General features: G+C 54.4%; 1 protein-coding gene across 6 annotated transcripts in view; it reads left to right on the forward strand.

Moving 5' to 3' along the window:
- SLC37A1 (solute carrier family 37 member 1) overlaps positions 1-22,266 on the forward strand; it is a 75,378-nt gene that overhangs the window by 25,153 nt on the left and 27,959 nt on the right. For all 6 annotated transcript variants that reach the window (XM_072807087.1, XM_072807084.1, XM_072807085.1 and 3 more), the window contains exons 3-9: positions 787-868; positions 9,065-9,197; positions 9,911-9,989; positions 13,132-13,267; positions 14,557-14,633; positions 15,389-15,555; positions 19,768-19,805. In XM_072807087.1, coding sequence (XP_072663188.1) covers positions 787-868; positions 9,065-9,197; positions 9,911-9,989; positions 13,132-13,267; positions 14,557-14,633; positions 15,389-15,555; positions 19,768-19,805 — 712 coding nt within the window. The remainder of the gene's footprint in view (positions 1-786; positions 869-9,064; positions 9,198-9,910; positions 9,990-13,131; positions 13,268-14,556; positions 14,634-15,388; positions 15,556-19,767; positions 19,806-22,266) is intronic.

Genomic DNA, 22,266 nt, shown 5'->3' on the forward strand with positions numbered 1-22,266 from the left:
TTACAATTGTACCCAAAACAATAAAGTATCTACAAATAAACTTAACCAAAGAGGTGAAAAATCTATACTCTGAAAGCTGTAACACACTGATGAAAGAAATCAAAGAAGACACAAATAAATGGAAAGACATCCCATGCTCATGGATTGGAAGAACAAATACTATTAAAATGTGTATACCCCCCAAAACAATCTAGATTCAATGCAGTCCCTATCAAAATATCAGCAGCATTTCTCACAGAGCTGGAACAAACAATCCTAACCTTTGTATGGAACCACGGAAGACCCTGAATTGCCAAAGCGATCTTGAAAAAGAAAAAAGTGGCGGCATCACAGTCCCAGACTTCAAGGCTCACTACAAAGCTGGAGGGATCAGAACAGTATGGTACTGGCGCAGACGCATAGATCAGTGGAATGGACTGGAGAGCCCAGAAATAAATCCGTAATTATACATAGTCAATTAATCTTCAAAAAAGGAGGCAAGAATATGCAACAGGAAAAAGTCTCTTCAACAAATGATGTTGGGAAAACTGGACAGCCCCATGCAGGAGAATGAAACTGGACCACTTTCTTACACCAAACAAAAAGATAAACTCAGAATGGATGCAAGACCTAAATGTGAGACCTGAAACCATAAAAATCCTGGAAGAGAGCACAGGCACTGATGTCTCTGACAACGGCCCTCACAACATGCTTCTAGATATGTCTCTGGAGGCAAGGGGAATATAATGTATTCTTAATGAATTTTATTTTACGTCACCCTCTACCTACCTCTGCTTTGTGTTTCAGGTACAGAGCCTTCATTTTTATTTTAACATTTTTGCTGTATGCAAGTTTCCACCTGTCCCGAAAGCCTATCAGCATAGTTAAGGTAAGAAATCACAAAAAAAAACCCTGTTTCATATCCTGCCCGCAGTTTCTGTAAGGAGGCAGAGGTCCCTTTAGGAGCTGGTTTGGGAGTGGGGGGAGTGTGTGGGGGGGGGTATGGAGGGTGTAGGGGAGGGCGGTGAGATAAATGGAGGAAACAGATGGTTTAGAAGCAGGTTATCCTGCTTTGTTAGTTTCTCTTTTCTGAAATGAAAATCTTGGAGATGTTTTTAGGGTTCAGCATCTTAGAGGTGATATACTTTCAGTGACACTAGTTGGTAGTTGCAGAATTCTCAAGCTTAATTAAATATTTATTCCGTCTGTGAATTTTCCCTCTGAATGTATCCAATCTTAAACCGTTCCCCAGAGTGCCTCTACTGTTGCTGTGCTCTGATCCTAAGTCTGGCTGTGGTGGTGACTTATTATTCTTAGAACCCTGAGCTTCTGTTTGAGCAATGGGTGAGGAGGAAAGTGCTCGGCAGGCATTTAACTGCACTGTGAGAAAAGAAGATTAAATTAGACGATCCTACGTGGTAGCCAGTTATAACTGGGGAAGAAGCAGGATAATTCTTTCACCCTCAGTGGAATGACATCATTTTGCCTATAAAGTGTCAACAGGCTTGACTCTTGATTGTTGAAGGAACAAGGAAATTGTCCAGCGCCAAGGTTGCTGATTGACAGCTCAATTGCCCCCTCCCTCACTTAGTCATAGGCCGGGACCCAGGTCTAGCACTGGAGTTCTGACCTCTGTGGCCACACTTCCTCCCTTCCCACTGGTGGTTGAGTGCTTGCTCTCGCCTCTCTGTCTTCAGGCCAATGGGACAGGCAATGCCGAGCCAGGCTTCGGCTTCCGCGGACAGTGTGATGTTCCCCATTCCCCAGGAATACCCAGTGGACTTAAACAGCATCCAGCTATGCAAAGAATCCTACAGTTCCTCCTTTGTCTTTAGTAATCCAGAAGCTTCCATGTCTTTCACGTCGCTTGCAGAATCCTCGAGTTTTTGATATACTGAGTTTTAATGGCTGTGGAAATGTTTGCAGAACTTTAAAAATGTGGTTTTTGAAAGAGGCACAAGAGATAGTGGGCTTTACTGCACCCAACCAGGAACTGTAACATCGCCCCAAGGACCAGCCACTACATTTATTTCTTTTTAATTTTTTTAAAGATTTTATTTATTTATTCTTGAGAGACACAGAGAGAGAGAGGCAGAGACACAGGCATTTTATTTATTTATTTGCTTGTTTGTTTATTTATTTATTTTATTTATTTATTCTTGAGAGACACAGAGGGAGAAGCAGGCTCCCTGCAGGGACCCCGATGCAGGACTCGATCCCAGGACCCCGGGATCATGCCCTGAGCTGAAGGCAGATGCTCAACCACAGAGCCACCCAGGTGCCCCAGCCACTACATTTAAATATTACCACTCTCCGTCTTCCTTGTTAGGGAAACATACGTACAGCTCGAGAAAAGGCAAATTATAAAAATGGAAGAGACTCTTGGAGGTCCCAGTGAGCGCTGTGGGGCTGACTGAGCAAGAGGGGTTGCAGAGTCTGGGGGGGTTCCAGGATTGAGCTTGGAATGGGGGGTGGACGCCTGGAGTAGGAGGTGGAGGGTGAGCCCTTACCCTGAGGCCCCGGTTGGTGGGCAGAGGCTCTGACGGGACACAGGCAGGGTGGGGAAGGCCCACTGGCCACTGGAGGATCTTTGTGGCAGGACAGGACACTTGGATTTGATGTGACATCATGAGGGGCCTCACTCAGCCAAAAAGGGATGTAGCAGTGTTGCAGGCACCCTCCCGGCTCCTGTAAGGAGCTTGGGGCTTACCGATGAGTGGCGTCACGATGAAGCAGGGTCCCATCAGCCCCCCTGGAAACATTCTTTCAGCCCCAGGGTTTGTTGAAGCCCGTGGCGCCACACAGCGCACCTGCTCATCACTTACCAGAGTCCCCACAGCGGCCTGGGGACTCGGGAGCCCAGTCCCCGCATGCAGGGTGGTGCCAGCTCCGGTGAATTTTGCAGGGACTTTGCTTCCAACCTCTGTGCCCCGGGGCCTGCAGGGCATTGGAAGCACCCGAGTACATCCGCAGCCCCACAGCTGGATTTTCTGCCACACACAGATTTTCACACTTTGCACCTTAGCTGTGCTTGGACGTGGATTGGCCGCACGCACAGTTTCCTAAGATAGATAAGGATGTCCCACTACGTACTTTAACTTAAACTTTATAACACCTTGCAAAGCTTTTATGTGCTCTAGCGCATCTCATTTATAAAACTAGAGCTAGGGACGATTCTGGTGACCCAAGGAATACTTTGAATTATCTGTAGCCTGTATTGCTTGCCTGGAATTGATCACCAGTTTTTGTGAATTATAAAATGGTTCATATTCTTTAATGACATTTAAAGAGAGGGACATGACATACGTCATCTTGGTGTAGCAAAAAGAAGCAAAGGTGGCAGCGATGGAAACGGGCTGGGAGCCCATGGGGGTGCGCACACAGCCCTCCTCCCTTCCCCCTGCCGCCCCAGCCCCGCCTCGTGAGGCGGGGGGCTTCAGGAGAGCCTGAGCTGCAGGCAGCCGTGTGCCCCCGCGGGCTGAGTGTGAGCGCCCAGCCCTCTCTGCACACACAGAGCCTGGAAGGAGGAAGCTAGGAAAAGCTCAGCAGCAGATGGAAGACAGCTGGGAAAGCTGGCAGTGCACACCTTGGCTTTGGGTGGGAAAGCTGCTGGCTGGAAAGGCCGGCGTCCCGTGTGAATGCTTCAGCAGAAGGCAGCTCCAGTGGAAAGTCTCAGCAGTGCCTCTTTAACTGAACAAAATCATCTTAGAATTTATGTGGAAAAATGTCCAAGAGTTAATGACCAAGGAGAGTGTGGAAAAGATAGCATTTTTAAGCCATTGTAATTTACTTTTTATGGTATTGCATGAGAACAGACCAAGAGGTCAGCGGAAGAGAATAGAAAATTCGGCATTGGTTGATGGGGGTGGTGGGAAAAGTGTAGGTTCTTTAGCAAAGGGCGTGAGCACAGCTGGCTGTTTGTCTAGAAGAGTAAAGTTGAATCCTTATTGTCTAAAAAATGGTTGGAGTAAAGATTTAAGTGTAATAAATAAGTAAAAATCCAAGAACAAAATTAAGTCCGTCTTAGTGGTGTGAAGTTGGTAAACCGGAAGGAGGACGGCCAGGGCGGGTGGAGAGGTGGTTCACAGACAAGGATTCGGAATCTCGCCAAACTGGATGAGCCGTGTGCAAGCTTGTGAGTGATCACAAAGGCCAGTGGAAGGAGCACTGGATTGCCTGACACCCCACCTGACCGCACATGAGCCCTGGTCACCGGCGGCACCGGATGCAGGGCTCCAGGCCTCCCAGGAGCCTTCTGTGAACACCTACTGAAAGTAAAAAACATGCACCCTTCAGCCCGCCCTGGGACTCTCACCCATGAGAATGAAAGGGTCCGTTCTTAGAATCTGCATGGGTGCCTTCATTGTAGCACGGCTTACGTTAAAAAAAGCCAAAGGGGGGGGGGGAACCCTGCATATTATGTGACCCTAATCAGGTGCAAGTTTGAGTAAATTATGGCCAGTCTGTATTCTGACATGTGCAACCACTTAAAAGAATTAGGGGGGCTCCTGGCTGGCTCAGTCAGAAGAGTGTACGTGACTCTCAATCCCGGGGTTGTGAGTTCAAGCCCCGTGTTGGGCACAGAGGTTCCCCCAAAAAATAAAGTAAAATAAACTTTAAAAAACTAATAAATCAAAAAAATAAAAATAAAAAAACAATAAATCAGTAACTAAATAAATAATTAAAAAAAAAAGAAGAAAAACAAGAATTAGAGCCAAACCAGTTGACACAAAGATTTCAAAATGGTATATTTTGAGTAAGAAGTGTTAAGGTGTACTTAAGTCTGTATGGAATGATTCCAGTTTTGAAAAATTAGCAATAAGGAGAAAGCTCCCCTACCTCGTTCTGTACCCCCGTGTAGTGGGTGTGTGTTTGCGCTGCTGCCCTATGGCACCTGTGTTCCCTCAGACCACCTGCCACATGCAGGTCATGCTTGGTGCAACCAGCTGTGTGTCCTCCTCCCACTCGTGCTGCTCTGAGCATCCCATGGACTGGGTGGTGCACAGTTCTGGAGGCTGGACGCCCCGGGCCAGGGTGCTGGCGTGGTGGGGTCCTGGTCACTGCTCTCTTCCGGCCTGCAGCTGGCTGCCTTCCTAGGTCTTCATGCGGGAGGAGGCATGGGAGCTCTCTGGGGTCCCCTCTTCAAGGGCACTCACCTCGTTCATGAGGATCCCTCCTGACCTGCTCTCCTCACAAAGGCCCCCAGCTCCTACCACCATCCTTGCAGGTCAGGTTGCAACACAAGAATTTGGGGGAAATAGGCATTCACACCACCACAGACACCCAAACTTCCTGTCTTTCAGGACTTCTTTCAGAGAATGCTTGAAAAGTTTTTGTAACCCAGAGCTTGCTTTCTTTCTTTCTTTTTTTTTAAGGTTTTATTTATTTATTCATGAGAGACACAGAGGGAGAAGAAGGCTCCCTGTGGGGAGCCTAATGTGAGACTTGATCCCAGGACCCTGGGATCACACCCTGAGCCGAAGGCAGATGCTCAACCGCTGAGCCACCCCAGGCGCCCCTGTAACCCAGAGATTTTTAAAAGTATAAAGGACCCCCACCACCTGGTGAACCACAGAAAGCTGACTACACATGCCCCCCCCAATGTGGATTATGTACACTCACATGTGCACACATGCATGCACACACTCGAAGTTCTCACCGTGCATCCACCACCCCTCTCCTGGGGTTGCTGATAAGGCCTGCATTCCGCTCTGACCTGCCCTTCCCACCGTCTGTCACCTCTCCACAGTTGTGACCCCTGCCTGGTCTCTGCCCGGTTGGCTTAGTGCTCAGTCACAGAGCCAGCAGTGTGGCTGTAGCCATAGGGCCAGACGGGCCTGAGGACCCAGGAGGTGGCCCACCCAGTTGTGGAATGACTGAGGGAGCACACATAGTCGCTCTGTGATGTTGCTCGGGTTCCAAGCTTAAACAACAGTCTTCCTTAAATGTACCTCCGAGTAAGGATGTGTGTGCCTCGTGGCTGTGAGGATGAGCATGTGTGTAGAATAGTGTCGCCTTGGAAGGGCCCTGTTGCCCGCTGGTCCCACGTGGTTCCCTTTCGCTGCCCAGTGCTGGGGTGGGGACAGCGGGATGGGCTAGGGCTGCAGATGGATCTGCAGAAGGGGACAAGTACAAACACCCCGCACCCCACCCTGCCCCCCCCCGCCCCCCACCCGCATTGTTTGTGGCTCCGTGGCTGTTCTCTGGCCTCCCATCTTGCGGACACCATGCCCTTCTGCCCTCACCCCACCTTCCAGTCCCTGTGGCATCTGCTGTGTATTTTGTTGCTGCTGTTGCGCCGTGGGTCACACAGACGGTGATAGATGACCTCGAGGGTCGTGTACCCTGAGTGCTCCACGCCACGTAGTCTTCTGATTGCCCAGCTTTTAATGACTGCCCGGTGTCACGTGTTGATGAGTTCCTGTTATCTGTCGAAGCACTCCGTAAAAATTGGCAAAGGCGACTGCTTTTGGGACGATGAAGGACTAGCCCCCTAATGATGTCACACTGTGACATGTGAGCCTGTCACCTGCTGAGCATTTTTCTGATCAGTTCATCTTGGTCTAATTAATCCGTAATTTTTCCTCAAACACCAGACTTGGGAGTAAAACTCATTGAAATGTGAAAACATAGTAGCGTCATTGAAAACCAGCATGTGGCGATACGAGCATCCCCAGGACCCTTTGTGCCACAGCAATATGAAGACTTGTCTTGCTTTTGTGCAGCCTTCCGGCGGCCCGGAGGGGCAGAGATCGTGCTTCCAGGGGGAGGGGGCTCAGTAGGGGCTGAGGGCTGGCTGTGAGTGGGGGGCCCCCTGCCCACGGCTGCCAATGACTGTGCCCTCCGAGCGGCCCTGGGAAGACTGGTCCCCACACCATTCTCGGAGGCGGGAAGCCAGCACCTTAGCACGGAGGTCCCAGCACAGAGCCCCCTCACACAGGACGAACCAAACGGAAACCCTTTTCTGCTTGTCCCTGAAACAAGAAGGGACCTTTCCAACGTTCTCTATTTCTCGCTACGGTTGCTCCCTGGGACAATGACGTGATGGGAGAGGATGTGAAACCCTGCGTGGAGCAGTGGTCTGCAGCCTCCCCTGCACCCACGTAAGCCCCCGCACGAGCTCCTCAGCAGGCTGGTCCTCCCCCAGCCAGCCTGAGCTTTCTCTGTGGGACGTGAACCAGGAGGACCGTGCTGCTCAGGGTCGGGCCCAGGCTGACTTCTGCAGGCGAACAGGAGGAGCCACGCATAAAATCAGAGGAATGGGGAACACGTGCAGGAAGAGGGGCTCGGCCTTGCCAGCCTCCCTCCGTGTTCGCGGCCACATCCAACCGGCGAGCCTGGAGCACAGGCAGGGACAGAGGAGGCTGAGTAATCCCAGGCGGAGACAAGAAAGCTATTTTGCAGAGACTTAACTGAGCTTGTAAAGCGGAGCCCTCAGCTAATTTTTAGGGCAGAGTCTGAATTTCCAGCAGCTCGCCCAGTGCTGACGACAAAGCCACAGGACCACAAGGTGGCTGAGTCCCATGTGCCGTGCCAGGTCCCAGCGGCGTGTGTCCACGCAAAGCCAGGAGGTGTCCAGACCAGGCTGACCACAGCCCTGGCAAGGGCAGCCGTTCGGAAGTCATCAACCTCTTTGGCGACTCCCTCCTGAAGAAACGGGTGTCAGCAAAGGAGGGCCGTAGGCAGGACTCTGGCTGCCCCCCACCCGCTGCACCGCGGCGGAGCTCTGTGCCCCCTGTCCTGTGTCCCAACCTGGAGGGATACCCCTCCTGGTATCCTGGAAAGTGCCCACTTTCCTCATGCCCCCCAGGCCCCCTGCCTCTCTCAGGTGGCTGCTTGGTAAGGAATGCCCCGTAGAGCCCTCGCTCCCACTAAGGACCACCTCCCTGACCTTGAGGATGTCTTCTGTCTGCCCTCAATCTGGAAGATTGCTTCCTCTGAGCCACTTGGAGTGAAAAACCCAGAAAACCCACAGCGGGTGGCAGGGAGCTGAATGGCAGACTGGCAGGTGCATGGACGCTCCCCTGTAACAAGATGGGCCCCAGTGTCATGTGGCCCTTTTCTGGAAGTGGGGCTCCTCTCCCTAAGGAGCATCCCCTGTGCCCTGTGCACGGCCCCCGTGACCACCCCTGCAACTCTTCCTGGCACCTCCAAGCCCCAGTGCCAAGGCCACTTTTCCTCGAGGGCGCCTAGTCCCAAGCACGGTGCTGGAACGTGGTGTCCAGCACCGTGGGTCCCCGTAGGAGTTCTGGGGGTGAGGAGGGGCAGCCCTGTCTGCAGGCGGGCGCACAGGCAGGGGGAGAGAGGCTTGCCCGGGCCCCCACACCCGTCAGCCGGAGAGCTCCCGGGCCTCGTGCTCCTTCCCGCGGAGCGCCTGTGCCCCTGGCCTGCCTGCCGGCTCCGCGGACAGCCTGCTGGGCTGTGGCCTTCTGCCCCGGCTGTTTAGTGGTTTTACTGAGGTATGATTGGCACACAGTAGTGTCCCCAGATCTTAAGTGTCTAGCCTGTCAAATATTTACATGCTCACTCTGGAAGTCGTCACCTTGCCTAAGGTCAGGCTCCCTTCCAGCTCCGGCGCCCGTGTGCCCTGTCCCCCATCACTGTGCTCCTTCAGGTGACTCCTGGTCCCACTAGCGCCACCGAGGGTTCCATGCCTGTTCTCCGGGGTCATAGGAGTCCAGCCATTGGCACTCTTCGCTTCTGTTGTGGGGAGACTGGTCCTCACCGTCGCGTGGACCTGTGGCTTGTTCTCTTGCTTTGCTGGGCAGTGTTTGCTTGTCTGAATCTAGCAGGATGGCACCATTCTTCACCGTGGGCAGGTGGTGCCAGGACAGCGGCAGGCAGTTTCCAGCTGTGTGGCTGCTCAGAGCCACCATCTTTGGGGCCGTGTGTGTGTGTGTGTGTGTGTGTGTGTGTCGCAGAGGGTCTGACAAGCCTCAGTCCCGGGGGCACTCTGCAGGTCCTGCAGGAGGGGCCTCACACCCCAGGACGTGGTTGCCCTAGGAGGGCTTTCTGCTGCGAGCCCGCCGAGCCTCACCTGAGTCCCCTTTCTCTGTCTGGCCTCTGACACCCGCGGGTGTCCCAGGGCGAGCTCCACAGGTACTGCACTGCCCTGCACGGGGAGGAGGTCGAATTCAAAAGCCAGAGCCAGAAAGCCAGTGGCACCCCCTCCCACCGGCCAGCAGACAATGAGACGGACTGCAGCTGGGCCCCGTTTGGTGAGTTCTCCATCCTCCCCACCACCTGGAGCACTCGATTCCAGAAGCGTCCATCCCCCGGCTCCTCCACGGCTGGGTGGGGGTGTGCAGAGAGCTGGGGCCCTGCCGGACTCCCAGCCTGGCCCATCCGAGCTGCAGTAACCACGTGCTCCAGTGTGACCGCCTCTCCCGGGACAGCCGTTGCCTGTCAAGTGGCCCTCCTTCCACAGCTGCTGTGTCTGTGGCATCTGCGCCGCCACCTGACAGATTCTCATCCTGGGAGATCTGCTGAAGAGACCTTGTGTTTTGTCCGTGTCGAAGCTGAGAGAGGGTTGGAGCTGAGAGAGGGTTTGCAGGGCATCCACCGTGGTGGACAGAAGGGGGACCCCAAGAGGCACAGGGCAGGGGCTGCAGAGGAGGAGCCAGCCTCACGCCGGAGGCCAACTGAACACACCACAGGCCGCCTGTGAGCCGTGGGGATTTCCTCTGACCCAGATAGTGTTTATTTAGTATTTGAAAATGTGGCAACTTTCTTTCCCTTTGTCAAGAAGCCAACCAGAAGATGTTCCGCTACGTTTCCTGTGCTTGAAACGACCCCATCCTCCTCCTGAGCACACCGCCCAACTGTACAGGGCGCGTGTTTGTGTTTTATGGTCCTGGCCCAGAACATAAACCAGGATTGAGTGAAAAGTAAACAGTACTCACCGCTTCCTGTTGATTTGTTTCCCATGTAGACCAGGATAACTACCAGCAGCTGCTCGGGGCCCTGGATTACTCGTTCCTGTGCGCATATGCCATTGGCATGTACCTGAGGTAGGTCCACTTGGGTTCTCTTGCTGGTTCCTGTCTGTTCGGTGCAGAACGTGTCCGCAGGTTGCTTCCCTTCCCGTTTCTTCTCAGAGACAAGGGCAAAGGGAAAGCCGGCGTGTGCAGACTGCTCTGGTGGTCAAGGCATGACCCCAAAGCTACGCACTGAGGCATCCCAGGTATTGTGCTGATCAGGGCGGACTGTGCATGGACGGTGCTTAGGGCCGTGGGCTTTCAGATGCACCGTGAACCCTGCCGCGATGTGGTCACCAGAGACAGGATGCTGGCAGCTCCCAAGGATGCTCTACAGAGCGCATCCTCACCTCTGGCCTCTGGGGCTGCGGTCTGTTCACACTCCCAGATCGCCAGTGTCAGAGCTGTTTATACAGTGTGCGCTGGGGATGGCCCCGGGGTGCCCAGCTTGGCTCAACGGAGCGCCTCACCGCCCTACGTGTACTTGGGGCGTGGACCCCAGAAGCATGCTGCTGGGAGTGAATCCCAACTCTAGCACCAGCTCACAAGGCTTTGGGCAAATTACTGACCTTCTGTGGGCCTCAGTTTCCTATTTGTGAAATGGGGAGAATGGTAGCTAATTCACAGGTTTATGGTGAGTACTAAATGAGCTAATACACATAGGATTCTCAGAACAGAGCCGGCCCATGGAGTGTTCCCAGCATCTCTACACGTGATCATTACCCCATTCTGAATTGACCTAGGAAGGTGGGAATGGCACACGTGACTGGCTGGTTCAAAAGAAGCTTTTGTAGGAAACCGAGAGATCTACAGAACTTTGAATATCTTGGGGGTCCCTGTAAGTGGTTCATTCCTTCCCTGATAATCCACCCAGAGTGTGGCATCATCTAGACCTGCCCCCCACCCCAGCTCAGGGCAGCTGGTGGGTGGTTGGTGCCCCCCCAGGCAGTTTCTGTTGAGGGAGTGGATGCCCTTTGCTTTATTGTGTTTGTGTAGTGCTGCAGAACGTGTTTGAACGAATGAATAAGGATGGATTCGGAAGCCTGCTTTGTGTGGCACACAACAGAACACAAGCCCAGCTGAGGAGGAGGCAGTGTAAGCATCAGGCTTCATAGGGCAGGAGTTGCAACCAGGCAGCTAGCCACCATATTCCATCTTGAGGTCAGACCTTTACACCCCAAAGGCTACAGTCTTACAGGACACCAGTAACCTTATAGGATAAAAAGACCCAAAGGTTGGAAGGTGTTTTTCTCAGTTACTAGAAAATAGTATTTACGTGTGGTTCTCAGCTGGGAGTTTGTCCCCTAGGCAATGTTGAGCAGTAGCTGGAAGCGTGGTTGGTTGTCACAACAGAACGGGGTGCTTCTGGCTTCTAGCGGGCAGAGATCAGGGCCACTGAGCGTGCTCCAGCACAGGACAGCCCCTCACCACAGAGAATGACCCCCATGCAACGTATTGGGAGTGTTGAGGTTAAAAAGCTTTTAAATAAGGTGGTTTTATTGTTGCCTTTTTCTTGACAAAGGTAATTTGTCATGCAGCTCGCTCAGGAGGGGTATTATAAAATTGTCTCTCGGTGTACAGTGGACGCCTTCCCAGCAGCCCAGCAGGTGCGGCACGACCTTTTGTCTCCGCGTGAATCGTATGTAAGGTGGAATGGCGTCCATCCCATTAGGCGTTTCCTTCAAAAACTTTGAAGTAAAGACTAAACGTGGGCCCATTATATCCTATAGCAAAACTGCAGAACATTTGTCAGCCCTGGCCAGGGGCACAAGCTCTGTCCTGTGACATCAGGCAGGTCAGCCTGCCCCTCTGAGACACGTTTTCTCTTCCCTGATGCCAGCAAGTTGAACTGGATCACTTGTTTGGCTCTAGAGTGCTCCTGAGTCTGTCCTGTTAAGTTTCTACCCAACTTAAAACATGACCTGAATGTTCTTTCTAATTTTAAATTACTTCCTCCGCTTTAGTCATCTGCGTGGTGCTAGATAGAGCTTCCTTATTTAGGGACTTCAGAAGGGAAAGCTGGTGGATGTATTGGTTCTTGAGATGAAAGACAGAATTTGGGGGATACTTCCCAGAGTACCGGGCAGGCAGGTGTCATTACGCTTCATATTTATTTGACTCCCAGAATGGTTACGTGGAAGGAAAGGAGATCAGCAGTTTTCAATGACTATAAAAGGCTCACAATCACTTGTGATTATTCTGGGTTTTGTTCACTTCCTAAGTGACAATGACAAGTTGCTCCATGGTGACACTCCTCAGGCAGCCAGGCATCTACTCTGTGTGGCATGAGGTGTGCCGTATTGAGCAGCCACCATGGACCAGGCCCTTAGCCCACTTTGGTCTCATCCGAGCGCCCTGACAGCTCCGGGAAGGAATTACCCATGAGGCCAGCTCATCGTCGAGTGACATTTCTGGGGACAGGAGCATAGCAGCCCCCTGTGTCAGCCCTCACATTAGAGAAAAACGGTCTTCAAACCAGGTCACAGTGGTGGCAGCAGGAGGGCGGCTGGCAGACCCATCCAGCCTGGCGTATGACCGCAGGTGACCCCGTGACCGCTCTAGGGCCTTTTCATGATCACGTGTCTGCAGGCTGAAAATCAACATTTTTAAGCACTAGGCACACTTATTGGACGTTGTTTGTATAAAAGCAGGATTAACTAGTGGGACAAGTTTGTGGGTTCTTTTTTTTTTTTTAAGATTTTATTTATCCATTTCACAGAACAGGGCAGAGCGGAAAGGTGGGGGCACAAGCCGACTCCCCACCAAGCAGGAAGCCAGACTCAAGGGCTCAGTCTCACACCCCTGAGCCCATGACCTGAGCCAAAACCAAGAGTCAGACGCTCAACTCACTGAGTCACCCAGGCGCCCCAAGATTTTGGTGATCTTAATTGCCAGCCATCACAGGCAGGTCACAGTGTTTGAGGTTTATTATGGACAGTCAGTGGCTCTTACCAGCAATAAAGTCTTAAAAGATGTTGCCCGTTGCCAATTTCTGGTTAATAAGTGCTCTACTGGAGACAGTTGTGATGAAATCTTCCTAGAAACTGTAGTGCATTCGAATTCTGGAAACTCCAAGAACAGCGTGGAAACATCCGGAGAGATCATGGGCCCTTCACATCAGGGGTGTGTTGGTCTCCTCGTTTCTCACGTTGGCTTCTTTTTTCTCCGTCCCCAGCGGCATCATAGGGGAACGCCTGCCCATTCGGTATTATCTCACGTTTGGGATGCTGGCCAGTGGCGCTTTCACTGCCCTGTTTGGGTTGGGCTATTTCTACAATATCCACAGTTTTGGATTCTACGTGGTAACTCAGGTAAGGGCCGGGTCCGTGGCTCCCCGTGGACAGGGTTTCTGTGATGAATCCAACTGGGTGTTTGTGCTGCAGGTCCCACCCCTGCCACGGGAGGAAGCTGCAGGGTGGGGGCAGCAGCGTGTCCTGTCTGCCGTCTGCACTCCATAGGAAGTGCCACTTCTGTTCCACTCCGTCCTGGCAGGAGCTCTGAGGCCCCCTTCATCCCAGGAGTTTGCCTCTTCAAGAACCTCCGCCCCCCATCAGCACCCCAGCGTGGGGAGCCCTTCCGCCTCTGTGTGGAAGACTTTGGGATGTGGTGTCCTATGATGCATTTGACCTCTCGCGTTGTGGGGACTCGAGGTGTGGCGGGGGTAGGAGGGAGGGAGGACTCTGCAGCTGCTGGCAGGATGACGCGCCTGCAGGTGGTCAGCGGGGAGGAAAGGAGAGAGCCTCCCGGGGCTCCGAGGGGAGTAGAGGCCAGGCCGTGAGGCTCTGTCCGTCCAGCTGGGCCCCGTCCTTCCTGCAGCCCTGGCTCCGCACGCCCCCGGGGAGGTACCAGCTACAAGTGCAAGACGTACTGACTCGGCCTCTGAGGCTCTCCACATAGCCTGGGGGGTGCACCGAGATCATCAAAGCAAATCCTGTGTAATTTGCTTTTTAAAATGTCGCCACAGGACTTGAAAAAGTTTGGCTGTTTTAATTACAACAGTGATTCACACTTTGTAATAAAATGGAAAATTAGAGGGAAGGAATGAACAGTTCGCCGGAGTCCCGGCGTGTTCCTGGAGGGAAGGCAGGCCGGGCTGAAGCCCGGGGCCAGACCTGCAGCCCCCCGACTCCCGAGTGGGAGGGGGTTCCCTGGTGGACCTGGTCTCCTGTGTCATCCTGAGCTGGCCGTCCCCGCTCCTGAGACTGAAGCCAACCTGCTGCCCTTCCTGACCCCTGTACTTAGAGCCTAAGCTCAGAATACTCTTGGAAAGTGGAGAAATGCTTTCCCTGGGCACGGGGTCCATCCGGTCCCCCTACAGGGGGTCAGGATACAAGTGAAACGTGTGGTCTGCGAGTTTCACTGGACTCGGTTACTTTTGTAATTACACACACATGCACACACTCGTGTGTGTAGTTTAAAACTCATCTTTGGCTGTTGAGGCTCACATCAGAGCGTGTGTGCTGCCTTGTAGTGGGAGTCCCAGCTGTGCTCCCAAACTTGCAAGGAACAGAGACGAGTGAGCTTTTGGGAGCCTGGCCTGAAGACGGGGCTCACACACCCTCTTCCGCCAGCGGTGAGCCCTCTTTCCCCTCTGTCACAGATCATCAACGGACTGGTGCAGACCACCGGCTGGCCCAGCGTCGTCACCTGCCTCAGCAACTGGTTTGGAAAAGGAAGGTGAGCAGAGGTGGCTCCACTCCCAGTAGCATTTATTTTTTGAGGTTTTTGTTTTTGTTTTTAAGATTTCATTTATTTGAGAGAGAGAGATCACAAGCAGGAGGGAAGGGCAGAGGGAGAAGCAGACTTTCCACTGAGCAGGGAGCCCGACGTGGGGACTTGATCTCATGACCTGAACTGAAGGCAGACGCTTTAACTGACTGAGCCACCCAGGTGCCCTATTTTTGAAATCCAGATCACCTTCTTTTTAGTTATTCTTTAGACATCCTGCAGAAGAAGTCACTTTCACTATTTTGTGAAGGAAGGTGATTGAAACTTGTGGAACTTGGGCCTTCCTCCCCAGAGAGGCACCCCCCACCGTGTCATGATTGGGGCGAGTCTGTCCTTCTGCATGGCTGACCTGAACTGATCACCCGAACCTCATTCAGGTTCTCCCAATTCATTCATCGGGTGGGTCCTGATAATGAGATATTTCCTCAAATGATTGGATTATGGAAGCACGAATTTAAAGCTGGGGCCTTCCACGACGTTCAGGGAAAGGTTTCTTTCCTCTCTGTAAGCGTGAAGTCACCAAGCCCTGGGAGAGAGGTGCGGTTATTCAGCCTGGGGTAAAATAAAAACGCCTTGCGGGAGCGGCATCCACACTCCTGCCGATTTCCAGGTCACCTCTTACACATCCTGGGCACCGTCCATCCTACACCTGCCGACCCACTGAAGCTTCTCAATGTCCTTTGCCATCTTGTGTTGTGTTACAGGCGAGGCTTGATTATGGGGGTCTGGAATTCCCACACCTCGGTGGGCAACATCCTGGGCTCCTTGATTGCTGGCTACTGGGTGTCCACATGCTGGGGCCTGTCCTTCATCGTTCCCGGGGCCATCGTGGCAGCCATGGGGATAGTGTGCTTTCTGTTTCTCATCGAACGTAAGTACACGCGGCCTTGGGGAGGACGCCCCAGGAGAGGTTCGGGGGGCAAGTTGCTAAGAGAATGGGCCACATTCGTCCAGTGCGGGCCCAGGGTCGCCCTGGCTCTCCCCTTGCCAGGTAGGCGTCCTTCTTCAGGTGTAGACTTCTCCCATGAGCTGTTTCTCCCCTGGTGTTGCCGGCTTTTCTGTTGTCTCAGGTGTGCACGGTTTGCCTTGTGCTGGGAGTGTCACGTCTCCCCGAGACCTGCCACGTCGCTCACCCCCAGGGGTGCAGCGCCCAGCCCACATGGCTGCACCTGCTCACCCGTCTCGCTCCCACAAACTCATATCTCACCAGCTTGTTTGCCTTCTGATAGATAGGTCTGAGACAACATGATAAAATCATTGCATGACTCAAGACCGTATATCCTGAGCAGGTGGGGAGCGTGCTACCAGAAAATCAGATTCTTTGTTCCGTTCTAGACTCAATACCAAACTTGTGACTTAATTGGATTGGACATTAACTTTCAGAATAGAAATCTGGCAGGACAGAGATTCCTGGCAATTACCCCAAGCCAGCACTGCTCTGCTCTTCTAATCCCGTGAGCTGCTCTGAGGAGTTGTATTGGGCATTTGCTTCCTTAATTTGGCTAAAAGCAAAATAACACCACACAGTGCTAGACGGCTCCCTACTGTTCCCTCCCGGGTCGGGATGCCCAGGAGCCCAGTTACGCCATCCGTGCCGGGCATTCATGGCAGCTTCAGCTTTGTGCTCCGAGCTGCCAGCTTCGTCCAGGACGTTAAGGACTGTTTGACTCCTCTTCTCGCTTCTCTTTCCCTGTTGCTGAAGCAGACCTTTCCATTTTAAAGTGACCGCTGTCTACCCGTGCAGATGTGAGGCTGCGGGCCAGCCTCCGTCTGTGAGGGGAGGCCATGGTCCACTAGGGCGAGCAGGGAGGGGTAGGGCTGCTCACCCCACTGTCACCATGTCCTCCGGGGGCCATCTGTGAGGTGAGCTATGAGACGGCTGGGACCGTTGAGCCCACTTACCACCATAGCCAGCTGTGGCACGTCAGCAGGGCCGGGGTGGCCCAGAGTTCCAGGCAAGGTCCCTGGTGGCACCTGTTCTCTAGGCTGGCTTCCTGGCACCAGGGCGCTCAGCGTGTCCCTTAGGCATTAGTCACCTGGAGAACAATGCTCGCCTCTTTGCTCGTGTGCAGGGGGCCCCAGGTGTGTCCTGCCCCGGGTCGAGAATCCACGGTACCTTTTCTTCTCTTCCTCTACCGATGATTGGTTATGGGAGAAAGAGGAAATGCGGTGAGGGATGGGGTGTGTGGCAGGAGACAGACGTGAGCTTGTTTGCCGGCCGGGCCGGGATCTGAGCACCGAGACCCGTCAGCTTGGTTTCCCGGGCAGGGCCTCGTCCTCCGCTCAGGGCTCGGCTCCCAGGAACAAGGAAGCTGCGGTTCGTCTTCTGTGATCGAACGAGAGCCTCCTTCCCACCGAGCTGCCCCACTCCTGTGGCTTCCGACGGGGTGGGCCACGGCGGAGGGTCCCCCCAGGGTCTCCTGGAGCTGCCTTCCCACCCTGTCTTGTTGGGGTCCCCGTCCAGTTCCCACAGGGACCCTGGAGCGCTGCCTCTCGGCCCCGGTCACTGTGGGGCAGAAGCACCATCCCTCAGCTTCCCCCGCCCAGCAGGCCTTGAGGCCAGGGGACCGCACGTGGGAGGCTGTCCCGGGAGGCCGCTGTTACTGCGTGGGGGACAGATGCGCACCTGCACACCCGCGCTGCGCCTCTGCTCCGTGGGTTCCCCTTGACCTGCGGGGAAAGGCAGGGTGCTGACCCTGGTGGGAGACTGGGGGCCCCGTGGGCGGGGCGGGTGTTGTGAGGTGAGGCCTGGACTCGGAGCTTGTCTCCCCTTCCCCCCACCACCCCCACCCCCAGTCACATTCCCGGGGCTGCGGGTGGATTTGTGCCGAGAGTCTGTATGTCTGGCCATTGGTAGTACGGACGCTCCAGGTGACACGAGATCCTCAGTGGCTCCCCTGTCCCCCTTCAGGGCACCACCTGCAGTGCCTCCTCCCTCCTTCCCGGCCCCCCACCCCTGACCTTCTCCTCCCACTTTTCGCGGTCTGGGGCAGGTGTCTCAATGCATGCAGGTCCCTCCAGAGCCCAGGGCCACCAGGTTTTTCTCGTCACCTGGCCCCTGCCCTCACCAAGCGTCCCCCGGCGCTGCCTTGGACGGCTCGTGTCCTGGGATCAGCGGTCCCTATTCCCCCCACCCTTGGCTACTTGCTCTCCTCCCCTGGCTTCTGCAGGGGCTGCTCCCCAGCGCCAGGCTCATGGGGCTCATGGGCACCTGACCCTGGCATTTCTCTGCCTTCCCACCGGGGGTCTTCCTCTGAGCCCATCTCCACTGTGTGCTCCCACGAGTGTTGGCATCTACCCTCTTGTATTAAGATCTGAGGTTTACTTGTTATTTGCACTGGAGTTCACACACCTTTCAGACTCTCCGAGTAATCAGGGAGCACGTGCCCTGTGGCCCTTCTTCCACGTCCTCGCGAGGACATTCTCGTGGGGGGAGGCGGCCAGCACGTAGCAAGTGCTTCCGTGTCCCAGACGCTGTGCCAGGCTCAGTGCGGTGTTATCTCGTGGATTTCCAGGGCAAAGTCTCCAGGCTCGGGGCTGTAGGTCACACAGGAAGTGCTGAAGCTGGGGCGTAACCAGGTGCCTGGTCACCCATTCAGACTTTGGCCATGGACCCCTGGGTCCGTGGGATGTGTTCTTATGGATTCAATTAAAAAAAAATTTTCACTTAGGTGATAATTTTTAAAAAACAAACTTTATGGGTTATAAACACTGTCTCTTCTCACAGAGACGACATGTGTTTGAAAGCCGTCTTCCTGCGGGGGGAGCGTGGGTTCTCCTGAAGTCTGCTTCTCCAGCCTGGGTTCCCTAGAGCCCAGGTACTTGAACAGTATTCTCTGGGGCCGTGGGAACTCTTTTCTTAAAAAGCATCTGAGACGGGATCCCTGGGTGGCGCAGCGGTTTAGCGCCTGCCTTTGGCCCAGGGCACGATCCTGGAGACCCGGGATCGAATCCCACATCGGGCTCCCGGTGCATGGAGCCTGCTTCTCCCTCTGCCTGTGTCTCTGCCTCTCTCTCTTTCTCTCTGTGTGACTATCATAAATAAATAAAAATTAAAAAAAAAAAAAAAAAAAAAAAGCATCTGAGAAATACCACCCATCCGTGACTTCTCAGCCACCATCTTTCCCCCGTGCGAGCCTCCCCCTGCCACACGGTGGAAAGTGGGCGACTGGCCGCTGCTGGTGGGACACGCACTGGCCCCTAACCGCAGCCTCTCCTCACTCCCTCGCTCTGCGTCTGCCGCAGCCCCCAGCCTCCTCGCCTTCCCTCCTGGGCCCGAGCATCTAGGGGAGAAGAGGCGGATGCACCCCTGTGTTCCAGGCCCTTCTCTTTCCTGCCTGGGACCCCAGAGCCCCTGATAGGGTCCCCCAAAAGGAGCCATGAGGAAGTCAACGGGGCTCGTGGCCCCCTCACTCTGGCGTGCAGACCAGACTTGCCTCGTCCACCCCGTACCTCTCAGCAGGGGGACCCCCAAGTAGGCCTCTCTGCTCCGATGTCGCACTCTCTGGGGAGCCCCCTTCCCCCACCATGCACCCGTCTCCCCGCAGCCATGGTCAGGAGGGGCTTCTCTGTGCACGCGGCCTTGACAAGCGCTGCCCTGTGCTCGCAGCGACCCCCCTGGCGGCAGCGCCACTGGCTGGCCTCACAGTAGGAGGCGTCCCTGTAGCCTTGGGGCTCCCCGGCCTGCTGGAGCCCGGGCTCCCGTGCATGGGTGTCTGCGACCAGAGAGAACCCAGTGCAGCTCAGAGCACCCTTGCCCTTAAACGTACCTCCTGTGGCTCGTCATCGTCGTGTACACACCCTCTGCGCATTTGTACTTGTCCCGTGTGAAATCTTTCCCATAGTGCAAAGCCCTTTACACACGCACGATGGTCTGCCTTTGCCGGGGCTCCCTTCACCCAGCGTGTGTCCCGGGGACTGAAGGAGGGGCGTGCGGGGTGCGTGGCAGGGTGCTGCCGCGGGCATCGTCTTTTCCTGAAACCCTTGCTCACTTAGTCAAGTATCAGATGGGTCTCGTTTTAATGTCTTGGGTGGTGGACACGCCCGGGCCTGGGTTCACCGCTGTCCCCCTTTGATGTTTCAGATCCGAAGGACATCGCCTGCTCCTCCTCCCTGGTGGCGGTAAGGACCCCCTCGGCTCCTCGTGTCCTCTGGGACAGTGTGCCGTCGGCCGGTGTCTGAGGACTGTCACCAGCCTGGTCCAGTCTGTGCGGTGTCTGTGGGTGACAAGTGTGGGCATGGGGCCTGCCCTCACAATACAGGCAGTGCTGGAGAAGGGCCCATCGTGACCACAGCGGGAACGGGGTGCAGTCTGGGTGGCGGTGTCCCCAGAAGGCTGACGTGAGGCCGGGCCTGCCCTGTTGTGGCCGCGAGGAACTTGCTCCTTCGTCCACCTGCTCCTGCGTCTCCACGCTCCCTCTTCCCTGCGTTGCTCCCAGCAGCTGGCGTCCCCACCTTGGATGAAACCTGCGTGGCCCTCGCTCCTGCCCGGTTCCCCGCTTGCCTTAGAGCAGACCCCTGGGGCATCCCCTCCCTCACTGCACTGGCAGGGCTTCTCTCCTTTCCTCAGGCCTGCACTGTCCCACCCAAACAGCCGGCCATAGGGCACCTGGGGGCTCCGTTGGTGAGCTCAAGTCATGATCCTGGGGTCCTGGGATGGGCTCCCTGCTCAGCAGGGCATCTGCTTCTCCCTCTCTCTCTGCCCCTCCACCTACTGATGCACTCTCTGTCTCTATCAAATAAATAAATAAAATCTTTAAAAAAACAAAAAACAGACCATCACAGGCCCAGCAACATCATCTGGCCACATGTAGTCAGCCTCTGGCCCTGTCCCACTTGGCCTGTTGCTGGTGCTGATGTGATTTTTTTTATTTAAATTCGATTTGCCACATAGTATGACCCCCAGTGCTCATCCCAACAAGTGCCCCCCTCAGTGCCCATCACCCAGTCACCCTATCCCCCCACCCACCTCCCCTTCCACAACCCTTTGTTTCCCAGACTTAAGAGTCTCTCATGGTTTGTGTCCCTCTCCAATTTTTCCCACTCAGATGTGATTTTTCCCTCTCCCATGAAGTGCCCCCTTTCTCAGGCCTGCAGATGCCAAGCTGTCCCAGGCCTCCCATGACAGTCCAGCCGTGGCCACACTGAGTGCTTTGCTGGCCCCACATCTCTGCCAGACCCCCAGATGCCCTAGCACCCATCCACACCCTCCCTGCAGAGATCTACGGAGGCCCTGGTGGCCAGCACCTCCCTGTGTGGAGTCCCAGCAGGGCCTCCACGCTGAGCTCCCCGTCACTCATGCCGCTGTACGCCTGCCATCCCCACAGGGTCTCAGACAAGTCACAACTGGAATAATCTCTCTCTACCCCATAGACTTGCTGAGCCCCAGCATTCCTTCTCATTCGGGAATCCCCTGTCCTCACTGTGGGCAGGCCAAACCCAGAGTGTCCTCCTCACCACGCGGGATGTTCCCTCCACCACTGGGGCCCGGGGCACCGAGTCTCTCCTCTGAGCCTCCCCAGGCAGTTGACCTTTGCTCCTCCTGGGCAGACTTTCTTGAAACAGGAGTCAGGGCATGTCACTGACTTGACACCCTCCCCACAGCTCCCCATTTTTCCCTGCATAAAGTTCATTTGCCCCTCTCTGCTGGTCTCCCCACTCAGGGCAGCCCCAGGGCAGGACCTCCTCTTGCTCTCCCCGCAGGCCGCCGCTCCCCAAACAGCACCTGCCATGATGCAGGAGGAGAGGTTTTGGTCCATTTGTTCACACTTGGAGCTTTTGAGCAAAATTAATTTGAAAAGAAGGGTTCTGGCACCTTCTTCAAAAAAATAAATGAAGAATCAGTTTTGAAAATGCACTGCCTTGGGATCCCTGGGTGGCGCAGCTGGTTTAGCACCTGCCTTTGGCCCAGGGCGCGATCCTGGAGACCCGGAATCAAATCCCACGTCGGGCTCCTGGTGCATGGAGCCTGCTTCTCCCTCTGCCTGTGTCTCTGCCTCTCTCTCTCTCTCTCTCTCTGTGTGACTATCATAAATAAATAAAAATTTTTTAAAAAGAAAAAAAACACTGCCTTCAGGAAGGTTACAGTCCACGTTTAAAAAAAAAAAACATAGTTGATATTTTATAGTAGTTTAAAAGCTATTTTCCTGCCATGAGCATGAATTTCAGTTTCAAAACTTAAAACGGATTAGTGTTTAGCTGTGCTGTGAATTAACCCTAACAGCCGGCCCAGCGGCCGCACTCAGAGACGTCCACGCGTCCCCTGCACGCACACAATCTGCCTTCTGATCCACCTGCTGACCCAGGAGGTTGGAGAAAAATATGGCCCGATATTATTTCTACAGGCCTTTCCTTTCAGGGTCATTCAAAAATGTCAAAGCCATGAAGGTGAAGTTCATGAAGACATGAAAGTGAAGTTGCCACGATTAGCGGCTTCATAAGTCCTTTCACCTCAATCTTGGATCATTCTTCCAGGAAGGATCTTCTTTAAACATCCTTGATCTGAGGGTCTAGAGCCTCCAGTTAGCCCTTTGTTTTATGTATTTTTATTTATTTGAGAGAGAGAGAGAGAGCAGGAGCGGGA

This window comes from Canis lupus, chromosome 30 (genome assembly GCF_048164855.1).
Source record: "Canis lupus baileyi chromosome 30, mCanLup2.hap1, whole genome shotgun sequence".
NCBI lineage: Eukaryota > Metazoa > Chordata > Mammalia > Carnivora > Canidae > Canis > Canis lupus.